Source organism: Jaculus jaculus, chromosome 1 (genome assembly GCF_020740685.1).
Source record: "Jaculus jaculus isolate mJacJac1 chromosome 1, mJacJac1.mat.Y.cur, whole genome shotgun sequence".
In the NCBI taxonomy this organism is placed as follows: Eukaryota; Metazoa; Chordata; class Mammalia; order Rodentia; family Dipodidae; genus Jaculus; species Jaculus jaculus.
In genome coordinates, this window is record NC_059102.1 from 167,324,771 (window position 1) to 167,341,118 (window position 16,348).

The 16,348-nt window shown below is 53.9% G+C and overlaps 1 protein-coding gene across 5 annotated transcripts; it reads right to left on the reverse strand.

The window, feature by feature from the left end:
• Positions 1 to 4,316: 4,316 nt before the first annotated feature.
• On the reverse strand, positions 4,317 to 12,899 carry Ppp1r32 (protein phosphatase 1 regulatory subunit 32). 5 transcript variants are annotated; one of them, XM_045141407.1, is made up of 14 exons: positions 12,810 to 12,899; positions 12,217 to 12,352; positions 11,670 to 11,787; positions 11,204 to 11,357; positions 9,787 to 9,915; positions 9,055 to 9,118; positions 8,638 to 8,750; positions 8,162 to 8,221; positions 7,942 to 8,028; positions 7,732 to 7,845; positions 7,553 to 7,647; positions 5,168 to 5,332; positions 4,624 to 4,702; positions 4,317 to 4,409 (listed from the first exon to the last, which is right to left on the reverse strand). In XM_045141407.1, the coding sequence occupies exons 2-13, from the start codon at positions 12,323 to 12,325 to the stop codon at positions 4,633 to 4,635; spliced, it is 1,278 nt and encodes a 425-aa protein (XP_044997342.1). In that variant the 5' UTR covers positions 12,326 to 12,352; positions 12,810 to 12,899; the 3' UTR covers positions 4,317 to 4,409; positions 4,624 to 4,632. The 5 variants fall into 5 exon arrangements, with proteins under 5 accessions (XP_044997342.1, XP_004667731.2, XP_044997355.1 ...); XM_004667674.2 differs by having other exon boundaries at positions 12,717 to 12,873; XM_045141420.1 differs by lacking the exon at positions 12,217 to 12,352 and having other exon boundaries at positions 12,810 to 12,877.
• Between the last annotated feature and the right edge of the window lie 3,449 nt (positions 12,900 to 16,348).

Below are 16,348 nucleotides of genomic sequence, written 5' to 3' on the forward strand. Positions count from 1 at the left end.
GGGAAAGGCCAGGGATAGTATGCACTCACTTAAGCTGCCTGGTTATTACAGACACCGGGGTAGGGGTGCGGGGGTAACACCTCAAAGAGCTTTCTTGGCAGATCTGTTTGGAGCAGCACCTCAAGGAAGCTAGGAGTGTTGGACAACCTGCTTCCCTGCCCCCACTGACTCTTCAAGAGAGACCCCAGGTGGGTGGTTCCTGGTCCTACTATCCCTCTGACTTTGCCTGTTTGGTTGTTCGGAGAACAGTTCCTGGGGAATGGGTGGCTCTCCAGATGGCCAGAGAGGAAATTGGAGATGCGATTCTGGAGTTTCACGCGCTCCATCTGTCTGTGTGTATCATCCCCATCGTCCTCAGCCCCCACCCCCACACAGGGCTCCCCACCCCTCAACGCCCTCAGGCCTCCGGTTCTTATGGACAGACGCCCTTGAATAACCCACCCTCGCCCCCACTCTCCTGGGAGCCCTGTTTCCCCAGCTGGACAGCTGTCAAGCCCAGAATCTGGTGGTTCTGTGTCATCACGTGCTCTGGGCCAGATGGTACCTGTCAACATCAGCTGTCACACTGCCATGACGAACAGCAGCCTCACACATGTCCCAGTGCGTCAGAGGCAAGGCCTGACCACATAGCACCTGCATGGGTCCCCTTCCTGCTGTGATTTCCGCCTCTGGGCCCTGAGGCACCCCCCGTCCCAATGCCGTCAGCACAGCACTGTGCCCACGCACGTCCCCAGCCTGCCCCCCGAGGGAGGCCTTCTGTGTTCCTGCTGAAGAGGGGAAGGCCCACGGAACATCCTCAGCACCTGGCAGGCTGTGGGAGCTTAATAAAGGTTAATCACGATCACTGCACACCTAGAAAGTTTTCTAAACTCTCTGTGGGGAGGGGGAGGAAGCTTCCAGGAGTAGCTGACAGCAGTCACTCCAGGGAGAGCAGGTAGCTACCATGAGGGCCTGGCAGAAAAGGTGACCCCAGGGACAGGTCAGGCCTAGTCCCCTTGAGGGACAGTCTCCCTTGCTAGGCTGGATAGATATACCACCCACCTACCAGGTTGGGCCATGAGGTCCCTTAGGCCATCACAGGGAAGTTGCTAGGGCTGCTCGGAGGCTGGATGCCATGTGAGAGGCAGACAAGGGGCAGTCCAAGCAGGAAAGGCATGGAAGGGGCACCCAGGGACCAAAGCCCAGGAGGCCTGGCAGAAGGTAGCACAGCAGGGACTCAGCTGCCAGCTGCACAGATGTGGTGGGTTTAGTGGCTGGCGTTCTGTCATCAGGACAAGTGACACCCAGGAAGCCACAGCTGGTGCGTGTGGAGGCAGTGCTCCCGCACCCAGCCATCCCGTCCTAGGCAGCCCAACCCTGAACTCTGGAGTCTGGGCTGTGCACAGGAGACGCCCTTCACTGGCCCAGATGGGGACACAGAGGACTCATTAGCTCAGCCCCCAAGGCTTCTGCAATCGGAGTGGCGGTACTCTCCAGGGTGCCCACTTCCACCTCCCACAGCCTCACCTCCTTCAGGGCCTGCCTGCTACTTGACAAATTCTCCATCACCCGCCCCCCACCCCCGCAGTGAAACCTGCGAAGTCACTCAGTGGGCAAAGGTCCCCAAGAAAACAGGTGCCGCTTAGAGTTGAGTCACCCTACCAGGTTCCAGGGGCTGCTTCAGGCCTCCACTCCACCCCTTATCCAGCAGGTCTCAGCCTCATCCCTTATGGCTATGTGACCTGGGACAGCCACCTAGGCCTGGCCTTGACCCTTCCTGGACACTCTTCACCCTTCCTGTCACTCCAGGTCCTGGGATACCCCATCCTCACACAGCTTCTAAGACCCAGACAGGAACCTAGAGATGGGCTGCCTGGAGGCAGCCTCAGCCCCTAGTCTGCGCTGGAGACAGGGGTCAGGGGACACAGGAGTCTGCTTGGCTTCTCCCCCTAAGCGACGCACAGCCCCTGGTCAGGAGTCATCTTGACTTGGCCCCAGCTCACGTGTCCTGGAAACTAGGCACGGAACAGAAAGTGAGGACAGGCAAAGGAGAGGTGTCATCAGATTCCAATGTCCCTGAAGTTGATGCTATGTCCCCTGTCAGGCCAAGTAGACGAAGGACAAGCAGGAAACATGAGCTGTAAAATGACTCTCATAAGGAAGGAGATGCGAGAAGTGAAATGGGGCTGGTGTGTGTGTCTGTGCGTGTGTGTAGGTGGGCCCGGGATGGTGCATGTGTGTGCCTGTGTGTGGTTTTGCTCTATAAGTTGATATATATACATTCATTCATTTTCATGTGTCTATGTCCATGTCCTTAGGCATAAATGTGCCTAATGAGGATATATTTGTATATATGAACATCTTAGGTGAGTGTGTGAACATCTGTATATTGTGAACATGTTTGTGTGGTTGTGTTGTGAGTTTCTGTGTTTGTTGTATGCTTGCTTGCTGACTTGCTTTTTTCAATATTTTATTTTTATTTATTTATTAGAGAGAGAGAGAGGCAGATAGAAAGGGAGTGGGTCAGGGCCCCCAGCCACTACAAATGAACTCCAGACACATGCACCACCTTGTACAGCTGTCTTATGTGGATCCTGGGGAAGCAAACCTGGGTCCTTTGGTTTTGCAGGCAAGTGCCTTAACCACTAAGCAATCGCTCCAGCCCTTATTTGCTTGTTTTGAAACAAGTTCTCAGGTTCTCATGTAGCCCAGGCTGACTCCAAACTCACTATGTAGCTGAAGATAACCTTGAACTCCCGATCCTCTTGAATGCGTCTCCTAAATTCTGGGATTGCAGGTATGTATCAAGCTCAGGTGCATTGAGTCTCTATAGCATTAATGCATCCATGTGTTTGTGTTTTCAGATGCTTCTATTTTATTTATATCTGCATGTGCTTTGACTGTACGGGTTTGCACATGTGTGTCATTGGACAGGGAGGGGCTGGGTGATCCTCTGATGGTCACTCCTACCCCACGATAGCCAGGCGTGGTTGGAGCCTAAACCCATCTCTGGGTTGGTGACTCACCCCTAATGTTGGGAATCATGGACCAGCAGGTCCCCACCCACAGCCTCTAGGGCTGTCACTGGGTTTAGAGCCCAGAGACTCTGTGTCCTCGACTCCCCTCCTCCAACTCTGAAACCAGCTGGCACCTCCCACAACACACATGGGGTCCCAGCTAGGCTGTGGGCAGCCCCTGGGCCTGTGGCTCAGGATCGCGCGGGGTACGGTTGGGCCCCGGAGCTGGCAGAGCTGCAATGCGGAGGCCCACCAAAGAGGAGCACGGGGGTCAGGGGATGGCTTCTGTCCCTGACTGTCCCTCTTGCACACCAGACTGGACCGCAAGGTTCGGGGGACATCCCCAGCCTGCTGCTACTGCCTGCCTGCTCTATGGATCTCCCAGCAGCTTCTCAGAACCCAGGCTCCTGCAGTATGAAGTGGAGGGCTGGTGCTAAGCAGCGCCACAGCACACAGCTACGTGGTTGTGTACTGCACAAGTGCATCTGGTTGGATGGCAAGGGGCGTGGAGATTCCCATCTAGATTCTGCCTACAGGCTGGGAGCCCTGGTATTAGGTTGCCACACATCTTCCCACAGACATTTGCGCATTTGGGCCTGTGTTCAGTGTGGCAACTCTTTAGCAGGCACCTTGCTCTCATTCAAGAGAGAGAGCGAGCACTGGCGAGATGGCTTAGCAGCTGAGGTGCTTGCCTACAAAGCCTAAGGACCAGGTTCAATTCCCAGGACCCATATAACCCAGATGCACATGGTGATGTATGGATCTGGAGTTCATTTGCAGTGACTAGAGGCCTTGATGAGCCCATTCTCTACCCCTCATGTTCCCCCCCACAAATAAGCACATAATTAAAAAAATAAGCTCTCTGCCCTGTGTTGGTGTCCAGCTGTCCATCCATCATGGACTCCCCTCTGTCAAGCTGGAGACAGGTCTCTGACACTCTTCTTGACCTATGCCTCCTCCTTCCAGAGGCCAGTGGTATAGAGCCCAGAAGTGCTCCTTAACCCACACTACTGCTTTAGAGAGCAGATAACCAAGCCTAGGGAATATCATGGCAGGCCTCTCACCCTGGTCCTCCCCTGGCTCCTGCCCTCTACATTTGGCTTGACCTAGCACTGCCCCAGGTGGCACAGGCTGAGGGGCATGCGTCCACAGGGCCAGACATCTAGAGCAAAGAGCCTTGTCCACAGAGTCACAGTGACTCGCAAGCTCATCGAGTTCCCTGACTCCAAAAATGACCTCAAACCCTCCACCCTGACATCCACCACCCTAGCTAACCCTGTCTCTTTCCAGACCCACACCAGCAGTGACTCGCAGATCTTTGTTTGAATATTCTTTATTTCCTTAGGAAAGTAGCTGGGGTAGTCCTGAGAGGGAGGGTGAGGAAGGACAGCAGCTGGTCTCTGGTTGGCAAATCTGGAAGGAAAGAGCAGAGACGGAGTCTGAGGGAGAGGCCTGATATGTCTCTGAGCACTCCCCAGCCCCCAGAAGCCTTCCAGATTGCCCACTCCACTCTGGGGCTGAGGTTCACAGTTAGATCTTGCTTGACCTCAGGGCTTGGAAGGTGGGGCTGGGTCCACAGCACCCACTCCCTCGGGAATGGCAGTGGAAGGGAGCCCTGTCCCCTTACCGCCCAGACTCAGCTAGAAGCCTTGTAGCGGCTGCTTTGAGGTGTATCTCGGTAGAAGGGGTCGGTTAAGGCCAGAGTTCTGCAGGAAGAGAGGAAGCTGGTGGGAAAAGGGGTGGCCATGCCTGGATGCCCTCCTCTGCCACCCTTCCTGAGAGTCCAAGAACCAGGCAGGCTCCAACCAGCATGGCCAAGCCACAAGCATTCCCCACTAGCAAACTGAGGCCTTTGTTGTACAAGTGGAGGTTTTGAGAAACTTAGCAGAAAGGCATTATGGGAGGAGCAGCCACAATTCATCCATTTTTAATCTATCTCCCATGGACCCTGTCACCAAAGGGGGACGAGAGGGATGGAATCACTGGACAGAGGGGACTCCAGGCTGGCAGGAGACCAGAAGCCAGAGAAACTGGAAGTAAGGACTGCCAGAGGATATGGCCAGCCAGCCAGACAGACAGACAAGTGGACACAAACAACAGAATCAGGAGACTGGGTGGAGTTGATCTGGCAGAGGCCGAGATGGAGAGAAAGGGCTGAGCTTGAATGCTACCTTCTCACGTGAGGGTGTGAGGACTGCAGGCTCTCCATGGGGTTGGGGCGGGCTTCTAAGCGGGTGACTGGCTGGTTGACTGCATAGCCTCCCATCTTCTGTGGCTGGATGCCACCTCGAGTCCAGCCTTCCCGGTCTAGCCCCTTGGGGATATTCTCGAAATACCTAAAGTGGGGCAGGACTCGTTAGCCATGGCTCACCTGCTGGCTCTGCCTTTCGCCGCCCACAGGATCTTGAGGGTTTTTTTTGGGGGGGGGGGGTCTGAGGTAGGGTCTCACTCTAGCCCAGGCTGACCTGGAATTCACTATGGAGTCTCAGGTTGGCCTCTATCTCACAGCAGTCCTCCTACCTCTGCCTCCCGAGTGCTGGGATTAAAGGTGTGTGCCACCACGCCCGGCGGATCTTGAACGTTTGAGCTTTCTAGCCTCCTCGTCACTGCCCTCATGTCCCTCTGCCTGGACTGCTGTCACTCAGGAAGCCTGCTCCCCCTCCCAGGAGCTGGGTGCCCAGCACAGTGTTGCAGAGCATAAAGGAGCAGTTCAGCGGTGTTCCCACCTGGGACCCAGCCGACATCGGAGCGGAGCCCTGCTACCTGCACCCCTCCTTCTGTCTCACCAACAAAACCGAGCCTTGAGCCAAGTTCCAAGACACAAGAGGAGTAAGATGTGGGCCCCAATCTCAACCCCCTGAAGAGTGGAAATCAGCGGTATCAACCCTGGGAGCTTTCCAGCCAGAATCAGTGTGTTCCTAACTCCCGACAGGAGCTTGGGGCAGGTGGGTGGGCATGGCTAGAAGAGATGTGTGGCTTGGGGAGGGCAGCTAGGTCCCGGGGGTGGGATATTCACCCAAGGAGGGGCAGCACTTTGTCTCCCAACACCTGGAGTGGGCCTCTTCCCCCGACCCCCGCCATGGGAACTAGGACAGCCGCTATGCTCCCAAACTGAGCTCAGGGTCCCAAAGGAAGGCCTAGAGGTCCCCAAGGGTTCTTCCAGCTCAGACCTCTTGCTGGCTTATCATCATTAGCAATGCTCTTCAGTTTTAGCTCCAATGTCACGTCCTCATAGCAATCCCCTGGCCCCATCCCTCCCGGCCCTCCTCTCCTGCTCAGTGGCCATGGACTTCCTCCCCCACTGAGGCCTGCCATGTCAGGGCCTAGGCCAGTGCCTGGCTCTGTCGGGACTCGGTGAGAGAGGGCAGGTGCCAGCGAGCACGAGGCAGGCGGGGCAGGGGGAGGGGAGAAGACTGAGGGAGGCTTGGAATACCGAGGTGTGAGAAGAACCTTGGGTTCTTCCAGGTCTAGAATTCTGTCCTAAGAATTGCACTTCCCAGATGAGTGTGGCAAAGTAGTTGGGAGGCAGAGGCAGGAGGATTGCCACAAGTTTCAGGCCAGCCAAGTCTACACAGTAAAATCTTATCTCAAATAATAAATAATAATAGCGCCTTTACTCCCAGCACTTGGGAGGCAGAGGGAGGAGGATCGCCATGAGTTTGAGGCCACCCTGAGACTACAGAGTGAATTCCAGGTCAGCCTGAGCTACAGTGAGACCCTACCTCAAAAATAAATAAATAATATGATGGAGAATGGAATTTCAAATGGGAAAGTGTGGGGGTGGGGAGGGAGGGAATTACCATGGGATATATTTTATAATCATGGAAAATGTTAATAAAAATTTTAAAAAAAATAAATAAATAAAATACAAGTAAATAAGAATAACTTCTTTATATAGCTCCTATGATGCCTTCTCCACCAGCCCTGGCTTGAGGCTGCCTGTGGCTCTCCTGGGAAGCCTCTGGTGTCTCACAGTTCATATCTCACCGGCCGAGGGAGGCAGCGCAGAGCCCACCTGGCATGCGCTGTCCAGCACTTAGCAGCAGCTGTGGCTGCTGTAGACCCTGCCCGCCTCCTTCCCAAGCCCTCCAGCCCAGTCCCTAGCCCTGTGCTGTGTCTCCACGGAGAACCACTCCTGGCTTCCTGGACCCTGCTTTACTGCAGGAAGGACCCATGGGGTTTAGTGTCATTCTGCGGCAGCCTATGGTTGGGGGTGGGAGGAAGTGTGAATGCCCTGGTCCTCTCACCCTCAGGTGGGGACAACTCAGAGCTGGGTGCTTCATACCGTCATCTAGAGTCTCCACCATGGGACAGCTGGCCCCGTAAAGCCCCGTTACTATCTGCCTTCTTCTACCAGACTCTCCCATGACCCTCACCCGTACCCCCACCTCACACATGCACCCCTGGGGAGGGGCCTGGCACTTTACAACAGCTGAGGGTGTATCTGGGATGATTCACTGTGGGTCTCTCACCAAGGCTATGAGATCTTGCTTGCCCCAGTCTCGTCTTACCGCCTGTTAAACGGGTCTCAGCTGGCATGTGAAATAGAACCTTACCCTTGGTTGTAGGTAGTCAGGTACTGTTGGTCCTTCTCAGGGTCATAGGGACTCCTGACATAGCTGGGGTTGTTAAGACTGTACCCCGTGGGTTCCTGTCCCAGGAGTAGACAAGGGGATGGTCAGGCCTGGCGGGGGTACTTAGAGGCAGGGATGGGTGCAGCCACTGCAGATCTCACCTTGTTCCCCACAGTCTCCCGGCCAAGCAGGGCAACATTGGTCTGTTGCATTCTCTGGGGTGGTTGGTAGGGCCAGTGGTTCATGCTGCTAGGCTGTGGGTTGGCAGGGGGCATCTGCAAGGGGTAGAGCCACAGGTTAGGAGGCCTTTCCTATACATCTCCAGATATTCTGATTTCTCCCATTCTTTCCTGTCAGGTTCCATCACTCACTCTAGGGTTCAAGGTCCTTTCATTTATCCGGCTGTAGCTAGTGTCCCGATCAGAGCCTCTGGTCAGCACTGGAAGAAACTCACTTCCCTGGAGGAAGCAAAGCAGCCATGGGTGACTAGATTGTCACACCCCCCCACACACACACACACACGCACACACCTCCAGGACCATGTCTAGTTGTCCCACAAATAGCCCTGGCCTCCCCCTGTGAAGAGCTTACATTAGGGTGGCTCATGGGTAGAAAATCTGACTTGGTGACACTCCGTCCTGGGAAGGAAGCCTAGAGAGGGATTCACAGAGAGAACTCAGCCCAGGCAAGGCCACATCCCCTACCTCCATGCCCTCTGCCTCCAGCCCCCAGTGTACCAAGCACACAGAAGGGCTCTACACAGACAGGCATGAGGAACGGGTAGAGCTTGGACACAATGACCAGCCCCGTGGCCTTGAATGGGAGCCGGTAAGCCAGGTTCCTATCTGAGCTCTGAGTGACCCTGGCCTCGCCCCTTCATCTCTTTGCACTTGAACTTCCATCTTTTCATCTATAAGGTGGGAGACTGGACCACGGCAGTGGTTTTCCCGGGTGGTGTTCACCGTGTGCTTGAATGGAGAGCTTCATAGCTCACTCTTATGAAGAAGTTAGACTCCCAGACTGGGGGCAGTGAGCGGAGGCTTTGATCGCGTCGAGACTCCACTTACAGAGTCTGCAGGAAGAGCCTGTGAAGGTGGCTGGAGCACGATAGGGTTCTTAAAGGACTCCTCGGTAAAGCCGGTTTCTTCCTTGGCGCCAATTGACTGCTTCTGTAAGAGATCTGAAAAAGACAGGCCCCCAGGGCAGCCTCGGGCTGCCTCAGGGTCCTAGAAAAAGGGAAGGGACACCAGGTCCAGGCCAGGAGGACAAAAGAAAAGGCAAGAGCAGACAGGCCAGGAACCTGCTGTGACCAGGACCAAGCGGACCTCCAACACAGCAGACCAGGAGGACACTAAGATCAGCTGGGAGACAGAGCTTCCTCAAGACCTTCATGCAAGTCCTTTTTCCTGAGTACTGGGCCAGCTCTAGTGCTCCTTGGGTCTCCCCTAGGGGTGGGAAGAGGAAGGCGCATTGAGAGGGCTTACCTGGGTAGTTTGGGGGCTCCTGGACATACTTGGAGTTGTACTCTGAAGTCATGAAGCGTGGGCCCTGGAACACATAGGGTGGGGTAATGGTGGACACAGGCCCGCCAGGGTGGATGACAGGCACTCAGCAGGTGTGGCAGAAGTGAGTTTGTTTGGTTTGTTTGTGTGGTTTGGTTTTCTTAAGGCAGGGTCACACTCTAGCCCAGGCTGACCTAAATCTCACGCTGTAGTCCTAGGCTGGCCTTGAATTTACAGCAAGCCCCCCTCCTCAGCCTGCTAAGTGCTGGGACTAAAGGCGGGCACCACCGCACCTGGACCAGCTGTGTGTGAGTTCTCTGCGGGCCTGGGAAGGGGACTGGCCCTATTCCCTGACATGCTTCCATATGCCTGGGGGGCGTTGCAGTGTCAAAATGCCTCTAGAACCACGCCAAGTCACACGTCACCTTGGGTTTTTTGGAAATGATCCTTAGAGACCCAGATAGGGGTTATGAAGAACGGGGAGAGACTGACGGGAAGAGACGCGTGCATGCTTGGGTGTGGGACAGGGCAGGGGAGAGAGGGTGCCGGGTGGCCTGACTTAGGAAGTACCACAGGACAAAGCTCCTGCTTTCTGCAGTTTCTTGGGACTCCAACCCATATGCAGCAGCGCCCCCTAGTGGAGCATCTCCCAGGTCTAACCTCTACCCGGGAGGAGGCTGCTGCCCACCCACAGCCTGGGCAGGCACCACTCACATAACAGGAGTTCTCCCACTCCGGCGAGCCCTTTCCCTGAGGCTGGTGGAGCAGGGGAAGCTCTTTGGGCTCCAGCCCAGTGATGGCCTGGGGTCCATGCTCCTGAGTGTCAAAGTGGACCTTCTTGACCTGGAAGGGGGAGCACCAATAACTCTCCAGGCAGATGAGGGGTCAAGGTCCATTTGGTCCTGACCCCCATTCTACCCTGGACTCCTATAGAGCACCTGCACAGTAGTCTGAGTGGCCCCATCACCATGAAGCCATGAAGACCCTCCTCTGCTGAGAGCCCACAACATTCCTGTCCCACTCACAGTGATACCCACATCCCCGCAGCAGCCCATGGTGACTCTGGCTCCTCAGGCTGTTGCAGCCATTTGCCTTCTTGCTGGGTTCCTCACGTCAGGCAGTCCTGCCTTTGCACTTGCTGTTGGCATGGCCCGGAATACTCCTCACTCCAGTGACCTGCTGTGACCAGCCACGAGCCTCTCTTGAGTCATTCCCAGCATGCCCACAAGTAAGCTCTCTTCTGACCCCTGTGCTTCCCCATCACCCCTCGACCTTCTCCCTGTCACATTTTACCCTGTGCTTAACCCCTCCAATGCTATTTTATTTTGTCTTGACACAGCATTCCATGTAGCCCAGGTTGGCTTCAGACTAGCTGAAGATGACCTTGAATGGAATTCCGATCCTGTCTCCACCTCCCAAGTGCTGTGATAACAGGTGTGTGCCACAACACCCGGTTTATGCAGCACTGGGGATCAAAGTTGGAGCTTCATACATGCTAGAAAGACATTCTATCAGCACCTCCCACTGACTGCCCTCCAAATTTATTTTTATTTATTTATTTGACAGAGAGAGAATGGGCACGCCAGCGCCTCCAGCCACTGCAAACGAACTTCAGACAGGTGCGCCCCCTTGTGCATCTGTCTAATGTGGGTCCTGGGGAATCGAGCCTGGGTCCTTTGCAGGCAAACACCTTAACTGCTAAGCCATCCCTCCAGCACCCCTCCAAATTTAAAACGTGTTCAAGATAGACTGGCTGGGTGATGTCCTGGTGGCCATGGCAGTGAGAATGATGGTAAGAATTATGACAGAAGCAAAGACAATGGAGGTGATCATGACAAAATAGTGAGGCAGCCAGAGTGGGTTCAGAGGGTTTGAACATGTGGATAGGGTACTGATGAGCATGGGGGTGGAACAGGAGTGGGATCAGTGACAGGGCTGGGCAATGAAATGGAAAGTGAAGTGGGGGAGTGCGGAGATGGGGATAAAGCCACCAAACTGGGGACCCTCCACATCCTGTCATCTCAGCCTTCAGCAGTGGTTGGCAGTGCTCTCCTTCTGGAGGGATGCCAGCCTCCAAGCCTTCCTGTACCTGCTCCGGGGCTCGCTCTCCTGGCCTGGGCCCAGCACTGACCTCCTTGGAGAGTGACCCTGTATTGGACTTCTCCCGTCCATAACCAGAGCTGGTCTGGTGCAGGTTCCTGGGTAGTGGGTCCTTGCCATCAGGCACCTCCAAGGGGCCAAAACTCTGTTTGGTCACTGACTGGGAACTGTTCCGGATTTGTTCCCTAAGGGATGAGGAAAGGAAAATTGCTTGGCGCACCAAGGCTCCATGCCTCTGTCCCGGAGAGCTGTGTTACTCTAGTCTTCAAAGCTTCCCGTTCTCCCTTGATGCTCTTCCGGGTGCCTCTGCAGCATACTGGCCTTGGAGCTCCCGAGAAAGGCAACATTCCCAGAGTTACCCAGCACCCCAGGTTTCACCAGGTAAGGCTCAGGGTCCCTGTCTTGGAGTCTGGAGCAGTCTCAGGATCTGTGACACCTTTGAGAGCTAAAGCCTAGCAGAGCAGAGGCAGGAGGGAAATAGGTAATGCAGACTGTACCCCATGGCTGGGTTGTCCAGGGTATCCAGGTAGGGTTGGTAGGAGACCAGGGGTCGATAATTGGATTTGTAGCCTGTGCCTACATGGTTGCCCATGCGGGGCTTGAACTCCTCCCGACCTGCCGGAGATACAAGGGAGACAGGACGGCAGGTCAGCAGAAGGGAGGAGTGGGCTCCCAGACACAGCCAACGTCCCCCAGGACCCCAGGACCCCAGGTCGATAGAATAGGGGAAGGTCCAGCAGCCAGGTTGACAGGAGCTGTATAGGCCTGACCCCTCAGGACCACAGGAAACTGAGTCACTGGGATGAGGACATAGTCAGTATGACAGGGTCATACTGACACATTTACAGTGACAGAACGGAGGAAGGAGGCAGCCAGACAGGGGCAACCTTAGAACAGAGGTCCTCGGAGGGTTCGGGGGACAGGTCAGTTCCATGTGGCGGGACGCTCTGTGGTATGACTCACCTGGGAACTATCCTCTCCCCAGGGACCCCTCCCTTCCTCCCCAGGGTCCTGGAGGTGGCTTCCATACAAGTGTGTCCTCACCGTAGGCTGTGCAGTAGCTGGTGGCATAAAATTTAAGGGGGTCTGAACAGCCCCCTGAACTCATCTTCACATAAGGGGATACAACCCCAAGGGGGAGTTTCCCCATCATGGTGCCGTGTGGTGGGGTCCCAGGCACCTAAGAAGAAACACAGGGCTCTTTGTGAGAGCCTGCTAGCAACAATCAATCCCCACAAACGTGGGTCCTTCTCCCCAACATCTGTCCCCAGCCCAAGATGCCCAAACTGAAGAAAAAAAAAAAAAAACATCTTCCTGGCTTCTGCCTCATATCATCTTTCCAAGACCTTATCAGTTCTAAACATCGCTACTTCACAGACAGGAAACAAACCCATCCCAGCTGGCAGGGCAGGGATTTAAACGGGGACCTCGGCCTCCTAGCTCCCCAGTCAGACCCTGCACACGCTTCTTGGGAAAGAATGACCGACGGCCTCCTCCTGGGAATCCCAGGCCAGTAGTGCCCTGCTGCTTATGCCTCTACCTACCTCTGCGTCTCCACTACCTTCCTGCTTGCCCACCTCCCACTGGCAGTGGGCTGTGCTCTCCTGGGGTTTCGAGGCAGCAAGCCCCACCCTCACCTGCCCTCTGCAGTGGCTCTGGGATTGGCAGAGCCCGCTGGAGCTTTGAGCTGCTCAGGAGAAGCTGACACTCCTGAGGTGGAGATGGCCGAGCCACAAGAAACAGAGCGTTGCTTAGCAACCAGCGCCTAGCAACAGCGTCCTAACACCTCTGAAGCCCTTCTAGAACCAAGGCTCACAGAGGGACTGACCTGGCCAAGAGGGGAAAACCAAGAGCTGCAAAGGCCAGGCCCATCCCTGGGTGCCCTCAGGAGGCTGTCTGAGTGTCGTAAAATAAGATAATCCGGGACAATCACTGCCAGATATTGAGTACCCACTTCATACAGACACTTTACATCCTTTATCTCTGTCCTCCAAGCAGCTCTTCCAAGTCGCTATTATTATCCCTCTTTTCACCAGGGGAACACGAGGCTTAGACAATCAAACTGGCTTGACCGGCCAAAGATCTCAAAATCAGAAAATAGCCCAGTTGAGATTCAGACGTGGGTGGACCCTGATTCCACTCTCAGAGGCCTCTGGGTAAACGACTGTTTACTATGCTCCACTCCAGCCAAATCCCTGCTAAGCCTTCACTCGCATTACTGCCTGCGATCTCGCAGGGTCCCCCCATGAGGCTGGGACTCTCTGTGTACGGCCAGTAACCACAGCAGCTGACCAGAGCGTGGCTCCAATTCTGCCTGTGGCTTTGATGAGGCACTTGGGGTCCTTGCCACACCTTCATTTCTCCATCTTAACCAAGGATGCAACTGTACCCAATTCTCAGGGCTGCTGGCAGATGTGGGGTCAGCACCTGACCAGGGAAAGGGGGCCCATTGGTACCTGCCTGCATGGTTGTGGTCCAAAGGCCGCACCCAGCCAGTTCCACAGTCCAAGATGTTTGCAGCAGCCTGTTTGCCTCAAGTTGGTTTTTAGCCTTGTAAATGTTATGACAATTGGATCTCTGGGAGTGTGAGAAGTTCCTGATTTATAGCATCTGTCAATTCCTGGGGTGTAAATCCTCCCATTGGTGGTTTTCAAATTGCCAGTACAATTCACCTAAAGGGGAACTGTGATCAGAACTTACTTTGTTTTGTTTTCTTTGAGTCAGGGTCTCCTGTACCCCAGGCTGGCCTCAAACTTGCTACTTACCTGAGGATGATGGCCTTGAACTAGTGGTCCTTCCACCTCCACCTTCTAAGGGCTTACTGAGATTGTGGTCGAGGGCCACCATGACCAGTTTACGCACTGCTAAGAACGGACCCAGGGCCCTGTACATGCTCGGCAGACACTACCAGCTGAGCCGTCTCCCAGGCCCATCTCAGTACTAGACGCTATTCCTACCACAAAGATCCAACAGACATATGCAACCTTGAAGGCATAAACACCAGGAAAATATGCTGACATAATTAGGAAGTTATGAGTTTTAAACACATATATTACTGTTATATTTTAATATAATTGATTCAATTGTAACTTTAATTGAATTTTTAGCTAAGGCAGTTTGACAGTCACTTTGCAGGTTTCCTGGAAGTTTTGCCTTCAGCTGTCATGAGTGTGTGGGCTGGATCCAGAGCACCCCTGCTCTTTTGGAATGATAATCTGTGAACAAATAAGAGACACAGGAAAAGGGGTCACCCTGTCCAGAAGATACCCTTGCCCCACTAGCTCTGCCAGCAAGGTGATTCGTAACCACACCAGACCCCACCAGGTAAGTCCTGGACTCAGGGGTGGCCAACCTGGGGCATACCAAGGCATTATAGATTCCCACCCCCAAAAATACCAACTCTGTCCAGACGTCAGAGGCTGTGAGGAGAGAGGAGTAAATGCCCCAGTGCTGCCTTCCAGACAGTAGCTTCCAGCTTATCAACAGAGGCTCATGAGAGCGTCACTTAGGAGACACCAGAAGAAGGAGGCTGGTATAGGTGGTGTGCTCACAGGGCAAAGGCAGACAAGGAAGCTTCTCCAGGTGTCTCTGAAGAGGGGTCTCAGCCAAAGTGCAGAATCTGGAGTCAGATGGCATGGGTCCTGGCTCACCCACTGACTACATACAAGAATTGGTATTGTCTGTATGGGGGGCTTAGTGTCCCCCTTCTAGAGAATGTGGGTCATGGGATATTTACCTGTGAGTCATGCCACAAATGAAGCACTTAGCCAAGCACCTGGCATACGGTAAGTCCAGCTGACAGTTGGCAAAGGCCCTGGCGAGGGAGACTATTTGAGTGCTGTGAGGCAAGGGGGGCAAAGTGATGCCCTGGAAGTCGATGGACCGGCCCTGCGGGCACACAGACTGGGAACCTCTCAGGCACAGGCCAGTGATCGGATGAAAGAAAGCCTGACCCTGGCATCTGAGCTCTAAACCGGCTTCTTGGGCTGGGGACATAGCTCAGTCAAAAATAAGTGTTTTTCCTAAAAAAGAGATACAAAGGGAAGAGGAAGGGAGGGAGGAGGGTACTTAATAGGTTGGTATTGTATATATGTAAGTAGACGAATAGATTAATTGGGGTAAAAAGACCCAAAGTGAGGTCGGGGGAGGAGATTGAGTTACAGAAAGGTGGAGGGAGGGCTAATCAAAATCTAAAAGGAGAGCCGGGCGTGGTGGCGCACGCCTTTAATCCCAGCATTCGGGAGGCAGAGGTAGGAGGATCACTGTGAGTTCGAGGCCACCCTGAGACTCCATAGTGAATTCCAGGTCAGCCTGGGCTAGAGTGAGACCCTACCTCGAAAAACCAAAAAAAAAAAAAAAAATCTAAAAGGATATAAATAAATCATATGGAATTCTCCTATTTTGGACAATGGAACACTCAGGAGCCATAGATCATTGCCAGAAAATTTTTAGTGCCAGGGATGGGATACCTTCCAGTGAGTTGTTGGCCAGGGAGGTCCCTGACGCCCCCAAAACATTATAGGCCATTGCCAAGGCCCTTGGTTTCCCACCAGAAATAGATAGTAAAACCCTATTGCTGAAGACTCCACATACTTGGGTTGCAAGACCACTGAGAAATCCTGCTGGAACTGAGCTGATAACCTCCTCCGTGTAGACCAACTGACAGAAAGCTGGAAGAAGCCATTCTACATGCCGTTCTATGGCAGAAAGATATATCACCAGTGAAGATGCTCAACAGTGGTCACTGCAAGCCTTACAAATGACCAGCCAGGCCAAATGAGCCAACAGGTGCAATAGTGGTACGTCTATCATGGTGGAAACCAACTGCCCTCCAATTGGATTGGAGGCCCGCTCCAAGGGAGGGAATACATCCCTGATACTGAAAACTTAAAACAGGGGTAGTCATGAGCCCTAGGGGTGTAACATCTACTGATGTCTGGATAAGTATATATACTATGCTTATCAAACTGCCCAGTAAGCACTTCTCTTAATATTCATACCCTTATATTAATGCTACTCTCACTTTGGGTAGAGAATCTTCTCTTTTCAGATGGCAGTGACCTTTGGACGACTCAGAAGGTATCATGGTGCTGGAAAGAAGTGACTAGAGTACCAAGTAATATCTCGATCACATCTTCCAAGGCTCAGGGTCTAATGCGGAAGAGGTGGCAGAAAG

Excerpts from the sequence above, each read along its gene's own strand:
- Ppp1r32 (XM_045141407.1), bottom strand. The coding sequence starts at position 12,325 with ATGATGGGGAAACTCCCCCTTGGGGTTGTATCCCCTTATGTGAAGATG. Across the intron at positions 9,119-9,786 it reads AGTGGGAGAACTCCTGTTAT|GGCCCACGCTTCATGACTTC; the intron begins GTGAGTGGTGCC and ends TATGTGTTCCAG. Across the intron at positions 7,846-7,941 it reads AAAGGACCTTGAACCCTAGA|ATGCCCCCTGCCAACCCACA; the intron begins GTGAGTGATGGA and ends TACCCCTTGCAG.